We start from the raw sequence: 20,916 nt of genomic DNA, 5'->3' as shown, positions 1-20,916 counted from the left end.
GACTAGGAGTTATTCCAGTTCTACGAAGAGGTTCCAAAAGGCAGCATGATGGGCACCATGACAGGAGGGTCTCACCTTCCCTTTTGCAGATGTAGGACCACCATGCAACGGCAACAGCCCCAACACATCATGGCTTTGTTTTTAGAGGGAAAAAATGCTTTATTTTTTCCAGACAGAAAGTAAGTGGTACAGTCCAGTCTAGTCCTGTCCTCTGCCAAGGCCACAACCTTGACTGGGCAGAGATCAGGCATAGTACTGCAGATTGGCTTTTTTCTTTGCTTGAACTTCCAGGATTCCTTCCATGTAGTCCTCGTGGGTGAGCTCTGTGGCTCCACGGCGGAGGGCAATCATCCCCTAGATGATTAGAGAGGGCATATAAGCACCACATCAGTTCAGAATAACTACTCCACACTAGCTCTCACCCTTCCCTCTTGTCAGTACTTGCTGCTGTAGAGGAGGGATACTTACAGCTTCAACACACACAGCCTTACACTGGGCTCCATTGAAGTCATCTGTGCAGCGAGCCAGTTCCTCATAGTTCACATCAGGGCTGAGATGGGCAGAGATAAAAAACAGTCAGTCTGAGAATAGGTACCAAATAGAAACACAGGTATGGAGCTGCCTTAAAACCCAACAGTGAGCTCTCAACAGAAGTGCCTACCACAGAGGCACCCTCATGAGTGATAAACACAGCCCCAGAAGGCCATGCCTCTGCCCTACCTGACATTCATTTTGCGTGAATGGATCTGCATGATTCTGGCTCTGGCCTCCTCGTTAGGCATTGGGAACTCAATCTTGCGATCTAATCGTCCAGAGCGGAGCAAAGCTGGGTCCAAGATATCAACCCGGTTGGTTGCAGCAATCACCTAAGTAGAAGTAGGGTCATCAGTCTGAGACACCTGGAGGACAGGCCTCTCCTCCACAAGGATCCACCAAGCTTCCTCCTAGACACTGCTTTCCATCCCCAGCTAGAGCACCCTGGGCCTCAGCAGCACTCTCTGCTAGATTCCAACCTTGACTTGTGTGTTGGGCTGGAAACCATCAAGTTGATTAAGCAGCTCCAGCATGGTCCTCTGCACCTCCCGATCACCAGCCTTCTCACTGTCAAACCTGAGGAGAAAACAAGGGTAGAACTATCAGCATGAACCCTGTCCCTACATTTTTAATCACATAAGACAGAATGAATGCAGTTCATGCTCACCGGCCAAGATCTTCCAAATTCCAACTTGAAGCTACAGGAAGTTCTACCCTGATGGGGACTGCGACTCAAATAACTGTCAGCAGCAGCTAAGTCTTATTATGTTCTTAGAGCTAAATGGCGCTAATGTTGTCCAGGCCCAAGTAGTAAACGAGGAAGAACATCAGCTCTATGTGCCTGATGCAGTTATCAGAAAACAGTTTATAAAGCAGGAGTCTATCAGATAGTTCCCAAGTCTCATGAACTTCACTCATGAGCCCAAGGACTGTGGCAACTGCTATCTGTCCGTGATGGGCTTTACACTGTTTCTGAATGTTTCATGCTTAAAGTTAGGATTCCCTCACACACAGGTAAAGGGGCTGCTGGGCAGCTCCCAGGAGCTTTACAACATGGCCTACACCTCACCTTTTAGTGCCAATGGCATCCAGCTCGTCAATAAAGATGATGGAAGGAGCTTTCTCCTTGGCTAGAGCAAAAGCATCACGTACCAGCTTAGCTCCATCACCAATGAACATCTGTACAAGTTGTGGACCCGCAAGCTTCAGGAACGTGGCCTGGGAAGTGAAAAAGAATCCTTTGCCTTGTGTCTCAACAGGGTCAGTTCCGAGTACTACAGAAACCCCTTAATTAAAAGAACCAAGCAAGAAAACAGACAAGATCCCAGCCTTGTAACACTGAATTGTATGTACGATCCCTCTCCCCTTGGAGATGCTCTTATTCTTTTTCAGGTACTACTCTACAGCAGCACACGCTTTCAAAGGTTTCTTTTACCTTGGTCTGGGCAGCACACGCTCGAGCTAACAGTGTCTTCCCTGTTCCTGGTGGCCCATACATCAGGACTCCTTTGGGTGGCTGTATACCCAAGTTCTCAAACTTCTCCTTATGGTTCATTGGCAGGACAATGGCCTCCACGAGCTACAGCAAAAGGAAAATACTAACAGATAAAGCCATTCTCCTTCACGGATTCAGGCTGCCTGCTCAGAGCTGAAGTTCTGAGCTGTAGTTCAAAGACTGTTGTTCTCAGTCACACCAGGAACTAAAAATGAAGTATTACCTCTTGGATTTGCTTATCCAGCCCCCCGATGTCACTGTACTGCTCTGTGGGTCTCTCATCCACTTCCATGGCTTTCACTCGTGAATCATATTCAGTAGGTAAAGTCTCCAAGATCAAGTACGAGTCTTTGTTCACCCCCTGTAAACACAAATCCTTTGTCTTTAACAGGCCCTTCAGATAACAATTAACAAACATGCAATCACAGATGATTCACTAGAACTCAAGGATGCAGGAATAATCAGCCATGACATTGGTACTCATAAAATCACTCATTGCACAGTGGACACCACCACAGCTCCTCAGCACATGCCAAAAAAGAGGAGTCCAATCTACTTACAATACCAAAGGCTGCGTTTAAAAAGCTTAGTAGATGGTATCCAAATTTTCAGCACCTAATTGTATGTATAAAGAACACAGCCCTTAAACTACTTTTCTATACTACAGATATGACTGAACCCGTATGTCCTAGGTTCAGCAGTAGCAGTCATTTTCCTCCTTCTCAGTAGCTGGTGCAGCGTTGTGGTTTTGACTTTCAGCCTGGGAGCAGCGCTGATAACACCAATGTTTTTAGTTGCTGCTCAGTCATGTTTACTCTGACCAAGGACTTGCTGAGCCTCATGCTCTGCTAGGGAGGAGGGGAAGCCGGGAGGAAGCAGAGACAGGACACCTGACCCAAACTAGCCAAAAAGGTATTCCATACCACAGCATGTCATGCCCACTATATAAACTAGGGAGGGTTACCCGGAAGGGCTAGATCACTGCTCGGTCAGGCTGGGTATCGGTCGGCAGGTGGTGAGTGGTTGTATTCTCTCCCCTTGTTATTTCCCTTATCATTATTATTATCAGTGGCAGCAGCAGTGGTTTGTGTTATACCTTGGTTACTGGACTGTTCTTATCTCAACCCGTGGGGGTTACATTCTTTCCACTCTCCTCCCCATCCCTCCAGGGGCTGGGGGAGGAAAGGGGGGAATGAGCGAACGGCTATGTGGTTTTTCTGAATTACTGACCGCACTTAAACCACGACACCATAATATCTTTTTGTTAAGATTTTAGTGTAGAAATGGCCTTAGAGAAATCTGGGCAGATCTGTCTCCTTTCTGAAGGGCAAGATAAAAGCAGTTTTTCTAGTAAGCATCGTATCTAACAGTCACAACAGCCTCACTCACCACTAAGTCTCCAGGCTTCAACTTCTCAGCATCAACCAAGCCAATAACAGGCAGGAAATATGTCTGTGGAAAAAGATCAAAGTAAGCAAAGCCAGCAGAAGGTGGTCCTTTTCAGCATTCCCCACACCTAGCTGGGCACATGGATCTTACCTGACGTGTAGATGTCTTGATCACAGCACACTTGCCCTTTCGCTGGGAATCCAGGTCAATATTTGCTCCATCCTCCTCTTGGTCATTGGGGTCAACATCCAGCAGCTGCAAATCAGAATGACAGTTGTTTAAGAACATACCATGTCTGAAATTACTGACGAGTTCCATGCCCTCCTGCTGCCCATACTGCACACACTTGTCACACTGCTGCAGAAGAGTGCCTTGCTCTCACCTCAATAACGTTGGAGACAAGGTATGGCAGGGTTTTGTTTACTTTGATTTTCTCACTGTTCTCTTTAATCTTGTCTTTCATGGCTTGAAGCTCATGAGTCACTCTCAGTACTTCACTCTTCATGATCTGGAATCAGTCACAGATGAAAGAGGTAGGGATCAGAGTAGAAGACCAAGGCAAGATAAAATTCATACATTATTCCAAAAGTAAAAGCTATGAAAACCTAAATCTGAGGAAATAGTGATTATAAAGGAAAACCTAATATAAAAAGAGGAAACACAGCAAATTAGCCAGCACTGGTTAGGAATCAAAGCTACACAATCCATTCTGGTCTCTTACTAATCAGTATCCTGAAATAGTTTCTTCCCAGTGTCACTGGATAACCTTACCCTGATCAATGCAGCAGCTTACAGAGTTGCAATATGACCTAGATAAAGATATGACAGCTGTGTTTTGGTTTTCTGGTTTTAATATTTACAGACATACAGATAGCCAGGTGACTAGATATACACATACACGTGCATATCTATATGCATCCGTATATAAACATCTATTTTAAAGTTATGTTTTGTTGGGTTTAGAGAAGAATTGGAACTAGTACTGTTTTAGTGTCTTCATCAATGACACAGACAGTGGGATCGAGAGCACACTCAACAAGTTTGCAGATGACACCAAGCTGAGTGGTATGGCTGACAGCTGAGGGACAGGATGCCACCCAGAGGGACCTGCAGAAAGCCAACTGTACATTCAAGGTCTGACTGGATGGGGTTCTGAGCAGTCTGATCTGGTTGAAGATGTCCCTGCTCACTGCAAGGGTGTTGGGCTACATAACCTTTAAAGGTCACTTCCAACCCAAACTATTCTATGATTGTATGATTCTACTACCTGTCAGAAAAGCAGCTCTGTACATCCAACAGTCAGTACATTTATACCCAAGACTAATGCATGCAATACAGGTGTTTCTCAGTGCTGTCTGGCTGACACCCACATACATTTCCTCCCTTTCCTGGTTACTCAGAATTTGAAAACACACCAGTTTTATGAACCTCAATGAAGCAACTGTAGCCCCAAATGATCTCAGGAGAACTGGTCACATCTGAACTGGCATATGTGATTCAGTTTAATGGGGAAATCACATAATCATAGTATAGTTAGGGCTAGAAAGGACCTTAAGATCATCCAGTTCCAGCCCCCCTGCTATGGGCAGGGACACCTCACACTAAACCATCCCACCCAAGGCTCTGTCCAACCTGGCCTTGAACACCGCCAGAATTGGAACATTCACAACTTCCCTGGGCAACCCATTCCAGTGCCTCACCACCCTCATAGTAAAGAACTTCTTCCTTATATCCAATCTAAACTTCCCCTGTTTAAGTTTTAACCCATTACCCTCTGTCCTATCTGCTCCTCTCTAAAAAATTATCTTCTTAAAACTCTTGATACCTAAGCGTAATACTGTGCTGTAACACCTAGTTACCCACAGGACAGGACTATTACAGGAGTCAGTACTGTATCTGTTACATGTAAATGCAAAACATTTAGAATAATGACATTATTCGAATAATATTCTAAATTATTAGCATAATTTAGAATTAGTCTGAGAAATATTCAAGGAAAACTGCATGAAGGGAGGGTGCCAATAAACATTTCTCCATTACGATGCTCTTACTATAAAATAAAGAGAACTTTTACTCCTTACCATCTTCTGCAATTTCAAAGTAAGACACTCATTTAACTTTGCTGCCTTTAAAAACCAAGTATGTTAACAGAACTGGCCTCTGAAGCACTAGGATCAAGTTGCTCTCTAGAACTCATGAAACAATTTATCTCAATGCTACTAAAATCAGGCAGCAGAGACAAGCTTATACTAAAGTTAGAAGAGCTTTTGTGTGAAACAGGTCTGTCTTGGGTCAGGTCTACCCAGGTGCGTCCTACTTAACATCTTGATGAATGGCCTAGAGAAGAGGAGGAGTGCGCCTGGGGAGGAAGAGCACCTTGCAGTGACACAGGCTGCTGACTGGCTCTGAGGAAAGGGACCTGGGGGGTCTCCATGGGCAATGAACTGAACAGGAGGCAGCATCATGTCCTGACAGCAAGGGTGGCAAACAGCACCCTGGGCTGTACTAACAGGAGCATAGCCAGTAGATGGAGAAAAATGATCATCCCCCCTTTACTCAACACGTGTTAGATCCTATCTGGAGCAACTGTTCAGTGTCGTTCCCCCTGCCCCTACAGCAAAGACATTGATAAAGTGGGCTGAGTGCAGCACAGGGCCGCCAAGATGGCCAAGGGGACTGGAGCACAGGCCCTGTAAAAAGCAGCTGAGGCTTCTTCAGCTGGAGAAGGGAACTACTGGAGAAGGTACCAAGAAGACAGAACCAGACACTTCACAGCAGTGTATGGCGGGCAGATGAGACAACAAAGACCAAAACAAGAGACGTTCAGTCTGTATGTAAAGCAGATCTTCGCCCTTACTAGGACAGTCAGGCTGTGGCACAGAACACCCACAGCAGTGGTGCAACTTCTGTTGAGACACTTTCAATGTCCAAGCACATGAAGCCCTGAGCAGCCTGGGTTACAGCTGGCCCTGCTCTGGGCAGGACGTTTGACCAGAGAGACCTTCTCAAGTCCCTTCTAACCCGAGTTACGCGATCATCCCACCTGAACCAAGCCGCAGAACAGGCTCCCCCTCCCCTGGGCCTGTGAGGCCGCAGGGATGCCTCGTGTGCCTTCAGCAAGTGCCTCCAAAGCTCTGCAGAACACCCGACCCGTCAGCTCCCTGCTCTTTTAGTACTTCGAGGCTCACTACTCCTCAACCTACCGCTCACGATCTAGATAACCGCATTTTCCCTATTGCCCTGGTCTCTGCCCCACCGCTGAGGCTGCCCCGCGCCCTCCCCTCAACGCAGCAGCAGCGCAGGGCTCCCGAGGCCCGGCCCGCCTCAGGTCCCCCTCCCCGGCCCCGCTGTCCCCGCGGCTGCCGGCCCCTGGCCGCTACCTTGATCTCGCTGTCGAGGAGGCGCGTGCGCTGCACGATCTCCTCCGTGGACATCTTGAGCACCTCCTCGCCGACGCCGTCCTGCGGGGCACAGCGGCAGCGTCACCGGCGGCTCAGCCCGGCCCGAGCCCCGCCGCTCCCCGCCCCACCCCGCCACCGTAGCCCCAAGCCCGGCGGCAGCCCCAGCCCGCGCTCCCGGCCCCTCACCTCGGACTCATCCCACACCGACGCCATCTTTCAGCGAGCGACCGCACAACACGGCGGCTTCCGGGCGGCAGATTCCGCGCTCCTCACCCCGAGAACAGGGCGGGAGGCGGCGAGGGAGGCGACTCGGCGGCCACGCGTCCCTTCCTTTTCCTTTTCCTCCTCGGCACCGCACCGCGGCCGCAGCCCCTCCGATGTCGCCCGCAGAGCGGCCCGACGGCTGCGGCGAATCTGCGGACGCGGATGGTGAGGGGAAGCCACCCCGCGGGTCACGTGCCCCGGGTAAATCTGCTGAGTGATGGCCCCGCCGCCATCTTGGGGCGGGGCCCGGCCGGGGGCGGTGCTACCCCGTGAGGCGGAGCAGAGGCGGGCGGAGCTGTGCCGGTCCGGGCCCCGCCGGGAGCTTTATTGCGGTCAGTGCCCGTACAGAGGAGCGGAGGGGAGAGGGCGAGAGGACCCCGCCGCCCACCCAGCACCGCGGCCGCTGAGGTGGGGCCGGCGCGGCCTGGAGGGCCCCGAGCACAGCGGGGCTGCCGCAGTCCCGGAGGCTCGGGCCGAGCCCCGCGGCAAGGTCAGACGTAGCCGGGCTTCACCGACAAGCGGCGGCAGTTGGGGCAGCCCCGGGTCCCGTTGGTCTGGAGGCACCTGCAAAGGGAGGAGGTTGGTTGGGGGGGGGCTGTGCTCCCCGGCGCTGCTCCTGCTCCCGTTTCCTGCATTAACCAGCTCACACGGAAGATGCGCCCTCCCGGCATGGTCCCTCTTCCAGCCGTGCCGCGGAGGGCCCTCAGCACGCCCCTCTTTACAAGTTGCTGTAATGCTGGAGACAAACCCAAAGGGCTCACTGAGCAGCTCTCACCGCCCAGTAGTTTGATCCTAACGCTGGTGTCATTGGAAGGGGGCTTTAAATTCTTAAATTGTCTGTCTTTACATAGTTAATTTTCAGCACCAAGTGTTCTGTTACACTCACATTCCCCCTAAACATAAAATAATGGTAGAGGTAAACTTTCATGGCAGTAGTGCAATAATAGACTGGACACCCTCCCCTCAGTGTGCCTGTACATGAGAGAGAAAAGGGGGGCAGGTGGGTGGGAATTCAGGGGGAGAAATCCAAACTACCCTGGGTGTGGGGTAATTCAGTAAGAGTCTGAATTGGGCTAGGCACCTGCAAGGTGAGGATGCGGGTGAGCTACCATTTAGGGGCCAGGAGTGAGGGGGACAGTGTGGCTAAATCCATCCCCCATGGCAGGGGGTTGGAACAAGATGATCCTTAAGGTCCCTTCCAACCCAAACCTATGATTCTATGAAATCTCATCCTTCAAAGCCATGAGATTCACAGCACTGCAATGGGATCCTGTAGGGCAAAGCAGGAAAAAGACCTAGGGAACAGCATGCATAGGGCTGTCCTACTCTGGTCATGAACAGCTCTTTCCTATGACTAATGTCATAGTACTTCCAGCTCATTACTTTAAGTGGAAGAAGTGGGAGCAAGGCAGCGCCTGGAGCTGGTTGTTCTTCTCCCCAATGGACTCTCCACACATGCCACAGTACAGCTCCATCTCCTCCACGCATTCATGGAACTTCACTACGTGGTCACGCAATTCTTGCTGCTGCCCCTTTGTGCGATAAATCCTTTCACACAGGCAGTGAAGCTTCAGCAGGCCAAGCTGCACACAAAGGGTGGAAACAAGAGAAGTGAACAAGACAGACCAGGAACAGGAGTGGGAACCACTTCAGCCCCATCAGCCAGCTAGAGAAACACCAGCACAGAAACCTGTCTGAGGGATAGGGCCACACATAAGGACATCTGGTCTCTCAGCACTTCCTGCCATTAACCCTGCTTCTCTGTATCACCAAAGGTGACACCACGTTTGAGGACATCTGCAGCTCTTTCACTGATGCTTTTCCTCAGCAATCCATGACATCCACTGCACGTTGCCTCCAGCCAACACACAGTTCAGCTGCTGCTCAGGACAATAATGTTTTTCAAGAAGAGACCCCCAATACTGTAGCTCTCTGCTTGTTTAACATCCCATTTTTCCTGCTTCCCATTCCCTTTGCTCATCCCACTTTGACTCCTCCCTCACTTTTCAGACCTGCACACTGATGATCATCCACGCAACTGCCCATAATTAAACACTTCACAACAAATCAAGTCCCAAGCATTGACTTGTTAGCACAGACACATTAATCAGCAAGGACAAGTCTGGGTATTTCAACACTTGGCTTTGTGTTGAAACCTACAGAAAGTGCTGAAGAGAAGCTGTAGGATCCTACCTTGTTCCCTAGTCCCTCTGCCAGCTCCTGTGCTTTTTCAATGCTTTCCAGAGCCTGTAAATGGAGAGCATGCATCATCAGTTCTCAGTCTGATATATTAAGACCAGACTTGTGTGAATGTCCTATGGGAATTATTAAAAGAGAGAGGTAAACAGGTAGAGAGGGGATTTGGACATAAACAAGCACCACTAAGCTCTGGAGATGCAAGACAGCTGTCTGGCAGATTTCCCCCCTCTCCTAAGAGTTCATCCATGAGAAAAGCCTGGTTTCTGAAAGACCACAAATAATCAAAGAGATGTGTTTCTGCTCCAGCCACAGGGTGCAAAGTGGGGGTATGATGTCAGCAGAGGCTGGCATTTCCAAGCAGGAGGAATACAGACTTAAACTCAGTCACACGTGCCCATAGGGGTTGGGATGAAGCACAAGCAAACCAAGCCTTTTCCCCCTTCAGCCCTACAGGTTCAATAGTTAATGGGCAACTCCAATTTCCCTTGTACAAGAGGGGAGGAAGGGGATCAGCACCACCAACACACCAAGCTCTTCCATTTTCCCCCTGCTGTTACATACCCACTTCTGTCCTACATGCACATGGTGTGATACAGGAGTGTACTGCTATCCACCTTTTTCAATCTGAAGGAAAGTATTTAGCATAGCAGCTGTTATCCAGAATGAGTCCCTACTTCCCCCTAGATGCCATAGTGTTCCTCACTGTTCTGAGCATTGGTCTCTTTTTCCAGAACTGTTGGGATCTGCTTCAGATTTGTCTAAGGGAAAGAAGAAGTCTCCCTTGCGATGCAGTAGTTTAAACTTCTACTTTATATTTTGGCATTAACTATTCTAGGAGAAGGGGATCAGATGAGATCAAAGAAAGGACTTTGAATACAGAGGAGATGGCATTAGACCTGTGGTGGCAGCAACAGCCTAGGATGAGGAACGTGAAGAAGAGGGAAGCAGGAACTGAAGGCTACCAGTTAGAACATAACTGCAAGCTATGCCTAGGAAGAGTGTCTGTGTACTAGAAAACCCTGAAATTAATGACTGGGACTAAGAAGCAAAGTGAAGCATGTGGGGTGGGGGGAGAGATGCTGAGAAGCTCAGGGGACAGTTGTCTTGGAGAGGAATGTGAGACTGCACAAGAGTTTGGGCGAGCAGCCTGAGAGGATCTGCAATAGTATTAACCATAGGATCATAGAATAGTTAGGGTTGGAAAGGACCTTAAGATCATCCCGTTCCAACCCCCCTGCCATGAGCAGGAACCACATGCAGATGAAAGGAAATGGAGTAACTGGCTGAGGAGACTGGGAAGATGGAGGAAGCTAGGACAAGAATAGGGTATCTGTAAGCGGAGAGTTAGCAAACTGCTTTATTAGGTCACTGATATCAGAATGAGGAGCATTAGAAATGGAAACCGGGACTGGCAAGTTGAGGAACAGGCTTGGGTGAGTATTCAGAGCTATGACATCTGAGGAGGTCACATTTGGAAAATGGGAATGAGGTCCCTGACCCATGAGGGCAGATTTCCCACTAATGCCTGGAGCAGAATACAAGATTCATCTATTCATTTTCTTGGTTTTGGTGAGGTGAAGACTTGTGCAAAGCCTTCACCAGGCTCTCACAAGTGGGAACTGCTTGCGGTACCAGAGGGTGGCAACGGCTGGGTGTGTGATCAGCAGATGTAGGGGTTTGATGAGCGCTCTGAATGTTCTCTACGTGCAGGCCTACGTGCTGTGCCCTGTCCCATCTTTTGAACATGAGATAAGGCTGGGAAGGGATTACGCTGAGCAAAGTTTTTAAATGCACAGTTTCTTCTTCCATTGCGAACAGTGTTTACTTGCTGAGACTGCAAGGTGTACCTCACCCAACTGATTCCCTGCTGTAGGCAAAACAGATGCCGACAGCACATACTTCATTTCCTAATATCTGAGATTCTCTGTTTAAGCCAAAATTCTTTGTGTCTCATATGACTGATAAGTGTGAATCTTCACTATATCTACACCCAAAGCAGCATCCTGATGTGGCACTGCACAGGCATTCCAGGTTCTTCAATACTAGTTCAACACTAGCCTTTTGAGCATCTCATTCTGCAGCCCAGCAGTGTTCCTGCAATGCAATCTGCTGTACCTAGTGCAATCTGGATTTTAACTTATATATGCTGCCTAAGCATTTTCAAAGTTAGTGAAGTCACCCCCTTGCATTATATTGATCAGCTGTTTATTCCCAGATGATTTTTCTGCTCTCATTTCTCTGTTTCACATCACAGTTTCTATGCCTTCAAAGTTTCTCTAGGAATTTGATGCCACGTTTGTCTGCAAAGCACATGGTGGAGCTGTAGAGCTGTTTAAACATCATCACTATCACAACAATGAGCTTAACTCATAGCTGTTAAGTAGGCAGTGGAATCTATTTCAGAGCATAAGCATAAGCTGATTGGCTACAGTGTAGGAGTAGGCTTCCTTCCCTTAGTGCTGGTTTCTCAGTGTAAAGTCATGAGGATTGACTGATGAGACACTGGTGTGTTAGCAGTCTGACTCAGAATGGATGTTCATACTGTTAGTAGCAAATTCCTGGCTGAGAGAGACCATTTGGAGAAGTGTAACTGTACAAGCAATAGACCCTGTTGATAGAACCAAGGGGTACAGGTCTCTGCTTCACGTCGATAGGCACACAGTGCAGAAAAAGCTATTATGCTCCAATCTTGTTTAATAAACAAATTTGTAACTGACCTTGTCCAGCTCCTTCTGGATCATCCAGCACTTGGTCACTCCAAGCAGCACCTGGATGAGGCCCAGGCGGTTCCCGATCTCTGTCATGATGCTCAAGGAGGAATCATACCGAGGAAAGGCTGTCTGTAGAAGCAGGGAGGAAAACACACATTTTGCTATGGCCTGCTTTGCACACCCTCTTGCTATCCTCTCTGTCCTTCCTGGCAGGAAGGAGCTGTACCTGTATGTCTTTGCGACTGCGATGGATATCTGCAAAGCACAGCAGACACAGTGCTTGCAGAGGCCGGTCACCATGCTGCAGGGCAATCTTCATGGACTCCTGAAAGAAATTGTCTTTGGTCAGTAAAAGAGCTTATTCCTGGTTCAAAACAGCAGGGCTGGGGCTGTGCACTGCAGCCACAAAGTCTTGTTCGCATGTTCCCAACCAAGGGGAATTCACAGACTCAAACTTCTGAGCCCCCGTGGGCTACTGCAACCACAGCTCTAAGGTTGGGAGGCAGCAGGAACATGTAAAGACAAGTGCAAATGCCATGTATATCTCTTCCTCCCAGTCCTGTAGGCAAGATCCCCTTGCAGAAAAACCTCTGACAGCTCTGCATCTGCCTGCACCCTGTACCTCACAGCAGTCCATAGCATCTGTCAAGCGCCCCAGTTTCCGAAAGGCCACTGCCATGTGATACTGGCTCATTGCACGGTACTTCAAGCTCCAGCCCTTGCCATAATCATTCACCAGCTCAGCTGCTTTACATGGGAAGAACAAGGCTTTCTCATAGTCCTGTAAGACAGACAGACACTAGTTACAGCAAAAATAAAGATAAAAAAAGCAACATTTTATTTACTAATATTTTTGTACACCTTTCAACTCCTGCTGCTCCCCTTCCACATGCTGCATTTCCCTCGATGTTTTCAGTGGATATCAAACTGTGGAAGGTGGAATTGCTATATACTGAGTTAATATTACCCTCTGGCTTCAGGACACTGGGCAATGAAAGAGCAAAGGAACGTTCTAAGGTATGTCATGAGCCTTACTCTGCAGGAACCATTTACCCTCCTCTATAACTAAAGGCTGAAAACCTTCTCTTCTCTGACATCATCTCTGCTTTCAACATCTACATGGAGCCCTTATGTTCTCCATATGGAAAGTCGGAATCTGGTTATCCATCATATTGCAGGAAACAGGAACAAAGAATCATGGCCTCACCAAATCCAAAAGAAGAAATAACATATTTTCATTTTTAGGCATCTTTCTGGATTAAAAGCATTTTTTAAAGAGATCTTACTTTACAGTAATTATGTAAAACTATTATCTATCTAAACCCATTCTCAAGTAAGTTACATGAGACTGCAGAGATGAAGAAGTCCTCATGTCTTTTAATTCTCCAAGATGCACATAGGAAACCCCAACTTTAAAAGTTTCCTTTCTCCCTTCTTATTTCATACCTTCAAAGTATCCAGCACAATGTTACTGTCTTTATTTTTGGTATTATGAGAGGTTTATAGATAGTTCTCAGTGCTTCAGTGGGTGAGTTTTCCACTAGTGACAAAAATCAAGACTTTGTGAGGAAAACTCATTTGTTGCTGTTTGCAGTAGAAGTTAGAATTGGCAAATCACCCCCATCCTCAGCTCCTGCCTGGTTTTTGCTCACATCAATAGCTATTTGCCTGTAGCAGTGGTGGAAGTAGACAATCTGTGAGTTCTGGCTGCCAGCCCTGTGTACAGACAGTACCTCCTCTGATGTGATCTTCTTTGTAGCTAAGTTTGATCTTTTCAACACAGGAATAGTCACAGCTGCTTCTGCTGCGCTATATAAACACTGCACTAATCCTGCCATCCTTACTCTGAAGGATGGTGATTTTACAAAGAAGAGATTTTAAGCTTACAGTGCTCTCTCAGTACTTCACTTCCTATAGCAAAGCAATAACCTGAAATCCAATTCTGTTCTGAATCCATGACACAGTCTCCCTTCTGTCCCTTAGGTGACCTCACCTTTAGCTGCGCGTAGAAGTTCCCAAGGCTGCAGCAGACTCGACATTCCAGCATCTTGTCGTCGTTGTTGTGTGCGTAGCGTAAAGCCTTCTCAAAGCACTCCAGAGCCTTCTGGAAGATGCTGAGGCCCAAGAAGGCATTGCCCATGCTGAGGCTCACCTGGCCGTTCAGCTGCAGGCTCACCGTGGTACCCTGCATGTTCAGGCACGTCTTACAGTAAGAGATTGTTTTCTGGAATTCACAGAGTTTCTCGTTGCTGCGAGCCAGGTTCAGGTAGCTCTCTGTAAGGAAATCTGGGTCTTCCAGCTCCCGTGCTGTGTCAATCTGTACCACTGCAAACTTGAAGTAGAAAAGACAGTGTAGACAGTGTTTATAAAAGCATATGATCGATTTAAATGTAGCTCAAACACGCACAGAATAGCACCCTGTACTGGAGAAATGGCTCATCTCTGAGCAGGGCAAAGTCCAGCAGCACAGACTGAGAAGCATCGTCTACACTGAGCATTTATCTGGTAGTTAAAAGGTCTACGAGCAGTCTGAAAAATACTTCCCCTCTCTCCACACATTAACTCGGCTGGTGGTTAGTGGAAGAAAGCTGTTAGCCCTAAAGAGAAGCAGGACACATCTGACGCACTGCTGCTCAGTTTTTTTTCACTCATTTTAATTTATTCCACTTTCTCTGAATTCTTAAGATATTAAAGTACCCTTTAATAAGGGTAAACAAGCTGCCACTTTCATCAGTTTTTCCACTAACAAATTTCAGTTTTCACAGTTTTTCTTCTATTACCTTCAGGATTCGTTGCATACAGTTCTCTTAAATGACTTGAAGTCTCTTTCTTTTAGACTGCACACTCTTCTGAGCAGCAACTCTTTAGTGTTCTGTGGTGAACCAAGCACACTGCTGGCTTGAATTAATGCCAGTAGCAAAGGTAAATATGTAGCAATTTTCTCAGTATGTATTTTCATTGCAGATGATCAGTTAGGTTTATGGATAACAATTCCCAAGGGCACCAATTACTTCCTTTTCTTCTATAGCGCCAACACATAGTAATTGAAGCTACTAGAACATTTTACATTCTTCACAAAATGAACAAAATAAACCCCAAACACAATTGCATGTATTTGGGGATGCCTGTTCTCAGTTTCCTTCACACTGTAGGAAAGCTGCTGTATGGACCCAGTACTGTGCATTAGCTCACGGCTCCCTGTGTTCCCTTACCTTTGTGCAAGTTGTTCATTATTTCCTGATTGCCACAGCCTCTTTTCTTGGTGTGAAGTAATTTTTCTCTTCATCATAACCCTTCTGAAATCACAGTTCATTTCATGCCTTTAATTCTGCCTCCTTTTCTCCTGTTCTTTCCTTTGCTAAAGTTTTCCTTCCTCTATTTTTGATCACTCATGGTATAAAATCTTCAGTTTGACTGAAGCCATTTTTTCTTCCTAATACTGGAAAGAACTAAAATTCACCTATTCTGATGCCAGTTTGTGTTCTCTGATAACAAATTAGGGTTCAGACTTATTCTATGATTCTATACTGACCCCACTCCTCTGCTTGTGTCTTGCCTTCCTGAGAAGTCTTTAACTATTTCCTTCAGGTAGCCACATCTTAACCTTTTTACTTCTCCCTAATCAGTCTCTTGTTTCTGACACCACCTAATTCCACATCATTATCAGAATTGTTTCTCTTCAGATGTTTTCCAAGTGTATTAATAACCATCTTCTTCACACTAAGTATTTGGTTTTAAGACAGGGCATGGGTTTACTAGTAAGATATGCCTTTCCCCTCTAAACACAGCTACCAAAATCCTTTCAATGAGATGCGGGCTCCTGTTCAGATTTTGTGCTAAAAGCTGAATAATTATTAATCTAGTAAGAGGCAAACCAAAACTCCAGGACAAGAATATCAAGACCCTTTAGCAAGACCCTATTTCAGGCTGTGATGGTTTCTTAAGACTATTACAAACATCCTCTTGCCTCGTTTCCTAGATTCCTGAGTCACCCTCCCAAACATTGCCTGCTGCTCTTTATGTGCATCCTGTTACTTCTTGCATCCACACATTAGTTTTTTGGCTCATTCAATCAAACACATTTATCCTCATTCTCTTGAAGTGCGACTTCAGCTTCTTTTTAGCACTCTTCCATGAAGCCCTGTATATCCTTTCTTCTATGCTGTCCTGAGAACTGGGAGCCGCTCTCTGACCTCAACATTCTCTCCTGGAATGTTGCTATCCCCTCTTGCCAAAAAAGCATCCTCCTTCCCCTCTTGCAAACAAAGAATTGTAATAAAACCAATGTAACATCTATATTAGATGTCAAACATCATATGAACAAGATAACAGATATGTCTTTACAATGTAGACAGCTGCTTATTCTACAGAATCCACATGGAGATCTCTTTTTTACAGACATGCACAGTGTAAATAGCTTCAAGTGCAGCAAAAGCCCTGTTTTCATCTCTTTTCCTGAAGCTTGGTTATCTGGTGTGCCTGCATGTGGGGAACAGATTAAGAAAGGTCCCCATGATTAACTGGAGACCCACAATAACCTGGGAATCCTGAGGGACCAGACCCAATGAAAAGTAGTATTCTGTGTACAGTGTGGGCTGGAGCTATTGTTAAACACAGTGATTACAGCAGCCCACAATTTACACTCAATAGCTGGTATGTTCTACTGTATACAAAATAACCCCCCTGATTTCACATTCTGATCTCCAGCCACTCTCCGCAGTGGGTACCACACCATGGCATGCATTCATCTCCAGTTCCTTACCTTCAGCATATCTTTGTATCTGCCCATCTCTGCGTGAGCAGTGATGAGGCAACCCAAAACCCGAAACCTGCCAGCAGGATCCGCAGACTTCTCCAACACCCTCATCCAGACTCGCAGGGCTTTTTCGGTCTGATTAGACTGGTAAAGATGGAGTCCTTTCTCTATCTGTTGCTTTGTCTGGTCCTGACCCATCTCCCATGCATTAAAAAGCCTCATACACTAACCTATAAGGACAACAAAAAGCAAGTGCATAGAAGAGAACACAACATAAAATGCCCTGATAGAGGAGGGCGGGTTGTGTGCTCAGAAAGTTTGGAGCCATAAAAGCCCACCCATGGCAGGGGGCTGGAGTTGAGGTAGGCAATGGCAAGAAGTGGTTGCTCAGCACTGTCGAATCCCAGATCCAGCGGACAAATGCCTTGCTCACTAGGACTCCATCAGTGCATCCGGCTGTGCAATCCCATAAACAAAGAGGAAAAGCACAACAGGGAGGGAAAGAGAAAAATCCCAAGCAACAGGAGTGAAACTCAACCCGAGCAGCCAGTACTGGTCTGCTCCCCATTGGCTGCAGCTGCGCCTGCCAGTCTGGCTCACGTGGCTCCCAGGAATGCTACTCAGGCTTCCCGGCTCCCAAGGTCACGGTGAGCCAACTGCCCACGCCTGCCCACCAGCACACGGCTTATAAACACCCCATGGGGAGACAATCAGCGCAGTCACAGGGAGGTCTTGATTGTCTCCTCGCTCTCCCTCCAACCATCCTGTTTGCCAAGCACTGGTGGTGCTGGGCTAAGCTGGGAGGTGGCAGCCTCAGCCGGGAGAGTAGCTTTAGGAACAATACGCGCCTTTAAGAAGGTAAGAACTGGGGCTCCAGCATATACATGTGCAGTAATACACTTGTAGCAATGTGCTGGGTACTTTACCAGGCACAAAATTCAGCTTCGCTTTTGAGGACCACAGCTGGCCTTTTCCATGGACAAAGGTCTGCTCTGGCACAGATTTACTGGATACGGCACTGAATTCTGAATTTCAGGGACGACAAGAAACTAACCATCCTGAACAGCTTTGTTCATGACTGACTGCTCACTGCCTTTTGATACCTGTGACAGTTCTCCAAGAGTTTTTAGTAGAAGATGCCAAAGGCACTACTGAAATTCTGCATCCAGAACTTGCTGATCTTTTATGATGAATGACAATAATCATAGGATGGTTTGTGCTGGAAGAGACCTTAAAGCTCATCCAGTTCCAGCCCCCTGCCATGGGCAGGGACACCTTCCACTAGAGCAGCTTGCTCCAAGCCCCGTCCAACCTGGCCTTGAACACTGCCAGGGATGGGGCAGCCACAGCTCCTCTGGGCACCCTGTGCCAGCACCTCAGCACCCTCATGGTGAGGAATTCTTTCCTAACATTTAACCTCCCCTCTGTCAGGTTAAAGCCATTCCCCCTTGTCCTGTCCCTAAAGCCACCTGTCCAAAGCCCCTCTCCAGATTTCTTGTAGTCCCTTTAGGCACTGGGAACCTCTGTAAGGTCTCCCTAAAGCCTTCTCCAGGCTGCACAAGCCCAGCTGTCAGCCTGTCTCCACAGGCGAGGTGCTGCAGCCCTCAAAGCAACTTCGTGGCCTTCTGGACTCTCATGAGTTTAATGACCCAACTGACTCCAATGGCCCAAAGCAACAGATTTCTGCACCTTCTGATTGTATATGAGAATTGTTTGCTCAATTAGAGGACAGTTTTAACTCTCCTACACACCTCTGAAAGAGTAAAAAATCCCCAGGTAGACTGGTTCCTCTAGGAGTCCAGTTTCATACAGCCATTGATGTGCTGTATTTGTTACGGGCCTGGTCTTGGTTATCTACAGATTTACTCTGTCCTTCCTAAGAAGAGATACCAAACTAGAAGGGCGGGGGGGATGCCTCAGGGAAATCTTGTGTTTTTCAAGATACAGAAGTCCCAGACATGTGTTTTGGGATCATTTTACAGGCCAGAGAGAAGAAATGGCAAATCAGGGTTTTAATGACAGGCCCACATGCAGGGGTGGCTCCAGCTGCCTCCCTGCTTCTATGTGAATTTAGTGGCGGTTCTTCCACAAGCAAAGGTAAATACCAGCAGCATCGTCCCACAGGCCACCACATAATGGCTGCCTAAGGAAACACAAACCCAAGGGAGCCTTCCTAAGGTAATGTCCATAAGGACAGCAGGACACACAAGAGTAAGAAACCAGTCCGCCCAAAGTCTTTACATCATCGTCATGATCTTAAGGATCTTAAGAGATTCCATCCATACCTGTATCCAAAACATCCTTAGAAAAAGTTTTAGAAGCAAAGCAATTTAAATGGTAGAAAAGTCTTGCTCCGGTCAAGGCTGATTCTCTGTTGGGAGTTTATATACTCTATGACATTTGCATTACTAAGTTTAGCATTGTTTCTTCAGAGCAGTGATGTGCCAGATGATGTTTCAGTACAGACTCCATGTACTCTCAGACTCTGGAAGTAGGAACTGTGGGAAAACCCCACAAGAGTGCTGAGGCACAGGTGGTCACTGTGCAAAACCACTTCAGCAGCACTGTTCAAGTTATTATCAAGGTACTTTATAGGTTTTAGGGCTGCCATAAAGGTCCAGTTCAGAATTTTAAGTCTCTCCTCCCTGCAGTAATTCTTATGTGTCTCTCTGGAGGGGGGTGTGTGGGACGGACACAAGATGCAGAACACTGATCCCCATGAAAAGCACTGAAAACGGTGAGGCCATCACATTTCAGGACTGGAGAAGAGGCCAGGCACAGCAAACACTGGAGTTTGCTACATAGAAGAATCAAGTCAGGACTCAAGGAAGGGAAAACCAGACATGACATCATTATCTGCAGGACAGACTACTTTCTAAATTGACCTTCCACAAGTAACCTGCCTGTACCTCAAACTCATCCTGATGCGTTGGGACCACTTCACCAAAGCACTCCCCTCAGTATTCACTGTCAGATTGCACAGAGGAAAGGCAAAGTGAGAAAAGGATGCCTTGCAGTCTGACAAACCCCATGTAACAGGAGGGGAATGATCTATCTATCCTGCATTTTGTTGATCACACCATTCTTGTTTTTGAGTCCTCCTATGAAACCATGCTTAGTGTCTTAAGAATCAACTCACAACTCGCTTATTGAGATAAAAACTTATCCTAGTAAAGTAAGATTGAGCTCCATCAAGCTCATACTGGTCATTTTCAGAAACCAGAAATATATTCTTGATATGGAACATCCCACCCCAAGCCCAGTGCAGCTGCCTAAACAAGGAGGCGTAAATGGGTAGAATCACCAAGACACTGACTACCTGTGCTGCTTCGAGACAGTAATGGCAGAGTGATCATCAGTCTGTGGCTCTAGCTTGTGCAAGATTGAGGTACAGCTTCTATGGTAAATGGTCCACAGTTTCTTCTCAGGAACTGCAAATAAGTAAGCCTGGAAGGTGCATGGAAACACCAAGTTAGGGAATCTCACCTGTCATGCAGTGGAGCTATACACGCAGTGTAGCTAATCACGCAGTCACTTCTTCAGAGTGACCACACTGAGCTGCTTGTCCTCCTCCCCACCGGCCTTCATAACGTATCCTGGTGACTCCTGGCCATATGAAGACAGCAGAACATGGCTGGTAAAGTCAGGAAGATTGGAGACTGGAGTCAAAACAAGTAGTGAAAGGTGGAGGTGGATGCGAGGGGAAAAACTACTTCTAAAACATTCAACATCAGGACTTAATCTACAGGTTTGTGTCTTTCCTACTGATGTTGACAAATATAACAACTCATGTGAAACGAGGATCTTATCAGGGATAAACACACTGGCTCTTGATACAGAACTGACACTAGAGCCCTGTGGGTAGATGTAAGATACAACTGACAGAGCTTTGTGTAAGGGAAGTCTTGCCAACTTCTTGCATAAGCAAGAATCTTCCATCCTGCCTAAACAACCCCTTTTTCTGACTCAATTGTTTGTCTCCATCCTTCAGCTCAGACATATCTGAGCTGAAATCTCCCCAGCCTCCCTTCTCAACAGCTGCAAATTAACTGCAGGGATCCCAGCACACTCTGCAACAGATGGCTCAGTGCCTCGCATCGCAATTGGTGCACTGCAGGGACAGGAATGCAGCGCTGAATCCCGATGCTTGCAAGTGCTCTCAGATTT

General features: G+C 47.2%; 3 protein-coding genes across 7 annotated transcripts in view; all 3 read right to left on the bottom strand.

Annotated features, from left to right (window-relative positions):
* Positions 1–134: 134 nt before the first annotated feature.
* Positions 135–7,275, bottom strand: PSMC3 (proteasome 26S subunit, ATPase 3). The gene is made up of 12 exons (XM_065682914.1): positions 7,006–7,275; positions 6,799–6,879; positions 3,801–3,926; positions 3,569–3,673; positions 3,419–3,481; positions 2,253–2,390; positions 1,970–2,113; positions 1,604–1,752; positions 1,014–1,110; positions 721–866; positions 469–550; positions 135–354 (listed from the first exon to the last, which is right to left on the bottom strand). The coding sequence occupies exons 1-12, from the start codon at positions 7,030–7,032 to the stop codon at positions 244–246; spliced, it is 1,269 nt and encodes a 422-aa protein (XP_065538986.1). The 5' UTR covers positions 7,033–7,275; the 3' UTR covers positions 135–243.
* A 90-nt stretch (positions 7,276–7,365) lies between these two features.
* On the bottom strand, positions 7,366–20,323 carry RAPSN (receptor associated protein of the synapse). Of its 4 annotated transcripts, XM_065682911.1 has the most exons (10): positions 20,236–20,323; positions 16,756–16,979; positions 13,987–14,325; positions 12,616–12,774; positions 12,220–12,318; positions 12,000–12,122; positions 9,277–9,330; positions 8,467–8,666; positions 8,316–8,353; positions 7,366–7,648 (listed from the first exon to the last, which is right to left on the bottom strand). In XM_065682911.1, the coding sequence occupies exons 2-10, from the start codon at positions 16,969–16,971 to the stop codon at positions 7,575–7,577; spliced, it is 1,302 nt and encodes a 433-aa protein (XP_065538983.1). In that variant the 5' UTR covers positions 16,972–16,979; positions 20,236–20,323; the 3' UTR covers positions 7,366–7,574. The 4 variants fall into 4 exon arrangements, with proteins under 4 accessions (XP_065538983.1, XP_065538982.1, XP_065538985.1 ...); XM_065682910.1 differs by lacking the exon at positions 20,236–20,323 and having other exon boundaries at positions 16,756–17,327; XM_065682913.1 differs by lacking the exon at positions 20,236–20,323 and having other exon boundaries at positions 8,316–8,378; positions 16,756–17,326.
* The window catches only part of CELF1 (CUGBP Elav-like family member 1), a 66,223-nt gene continuing 65,574 nt past the window's right edge, over positions 20,268–20,916 (bottom strand). The window contains exon 14 of one of the 2 annotated variants that reach the window (XM_065682894.1): positions 20,268–20,355. The gene's annotated coding sequence lies outside the window, so the exon portion shown is untranslated. Of the gene's footprint in view, positions 20,384–20,916 lie in introns of both variants that reach the window. The other variant, XM_065682895.1, reaches the window with a different exon arrangement.

Source organism: Lathamus discolor, chromosome 6 (assembly GCF_037157495.1).
Source record: "Lathamus discolor isolate bLatDis1 chromosome 6, bLatDis1.hap1, whole genome shotgun sequence".
In the NCBI taxonomy this organism is placed as follows: domain Eukaryota; kingdom Metazoa; phylum Chordata; class Aves; order Psittaciformes; family Psittacidae; genus Lathamus; species Lathamus discolor.
Note: the sequence above shows the minus strand (reverse complement) of the source record. Positions and strands in the feature narration are given on the sequence as shown.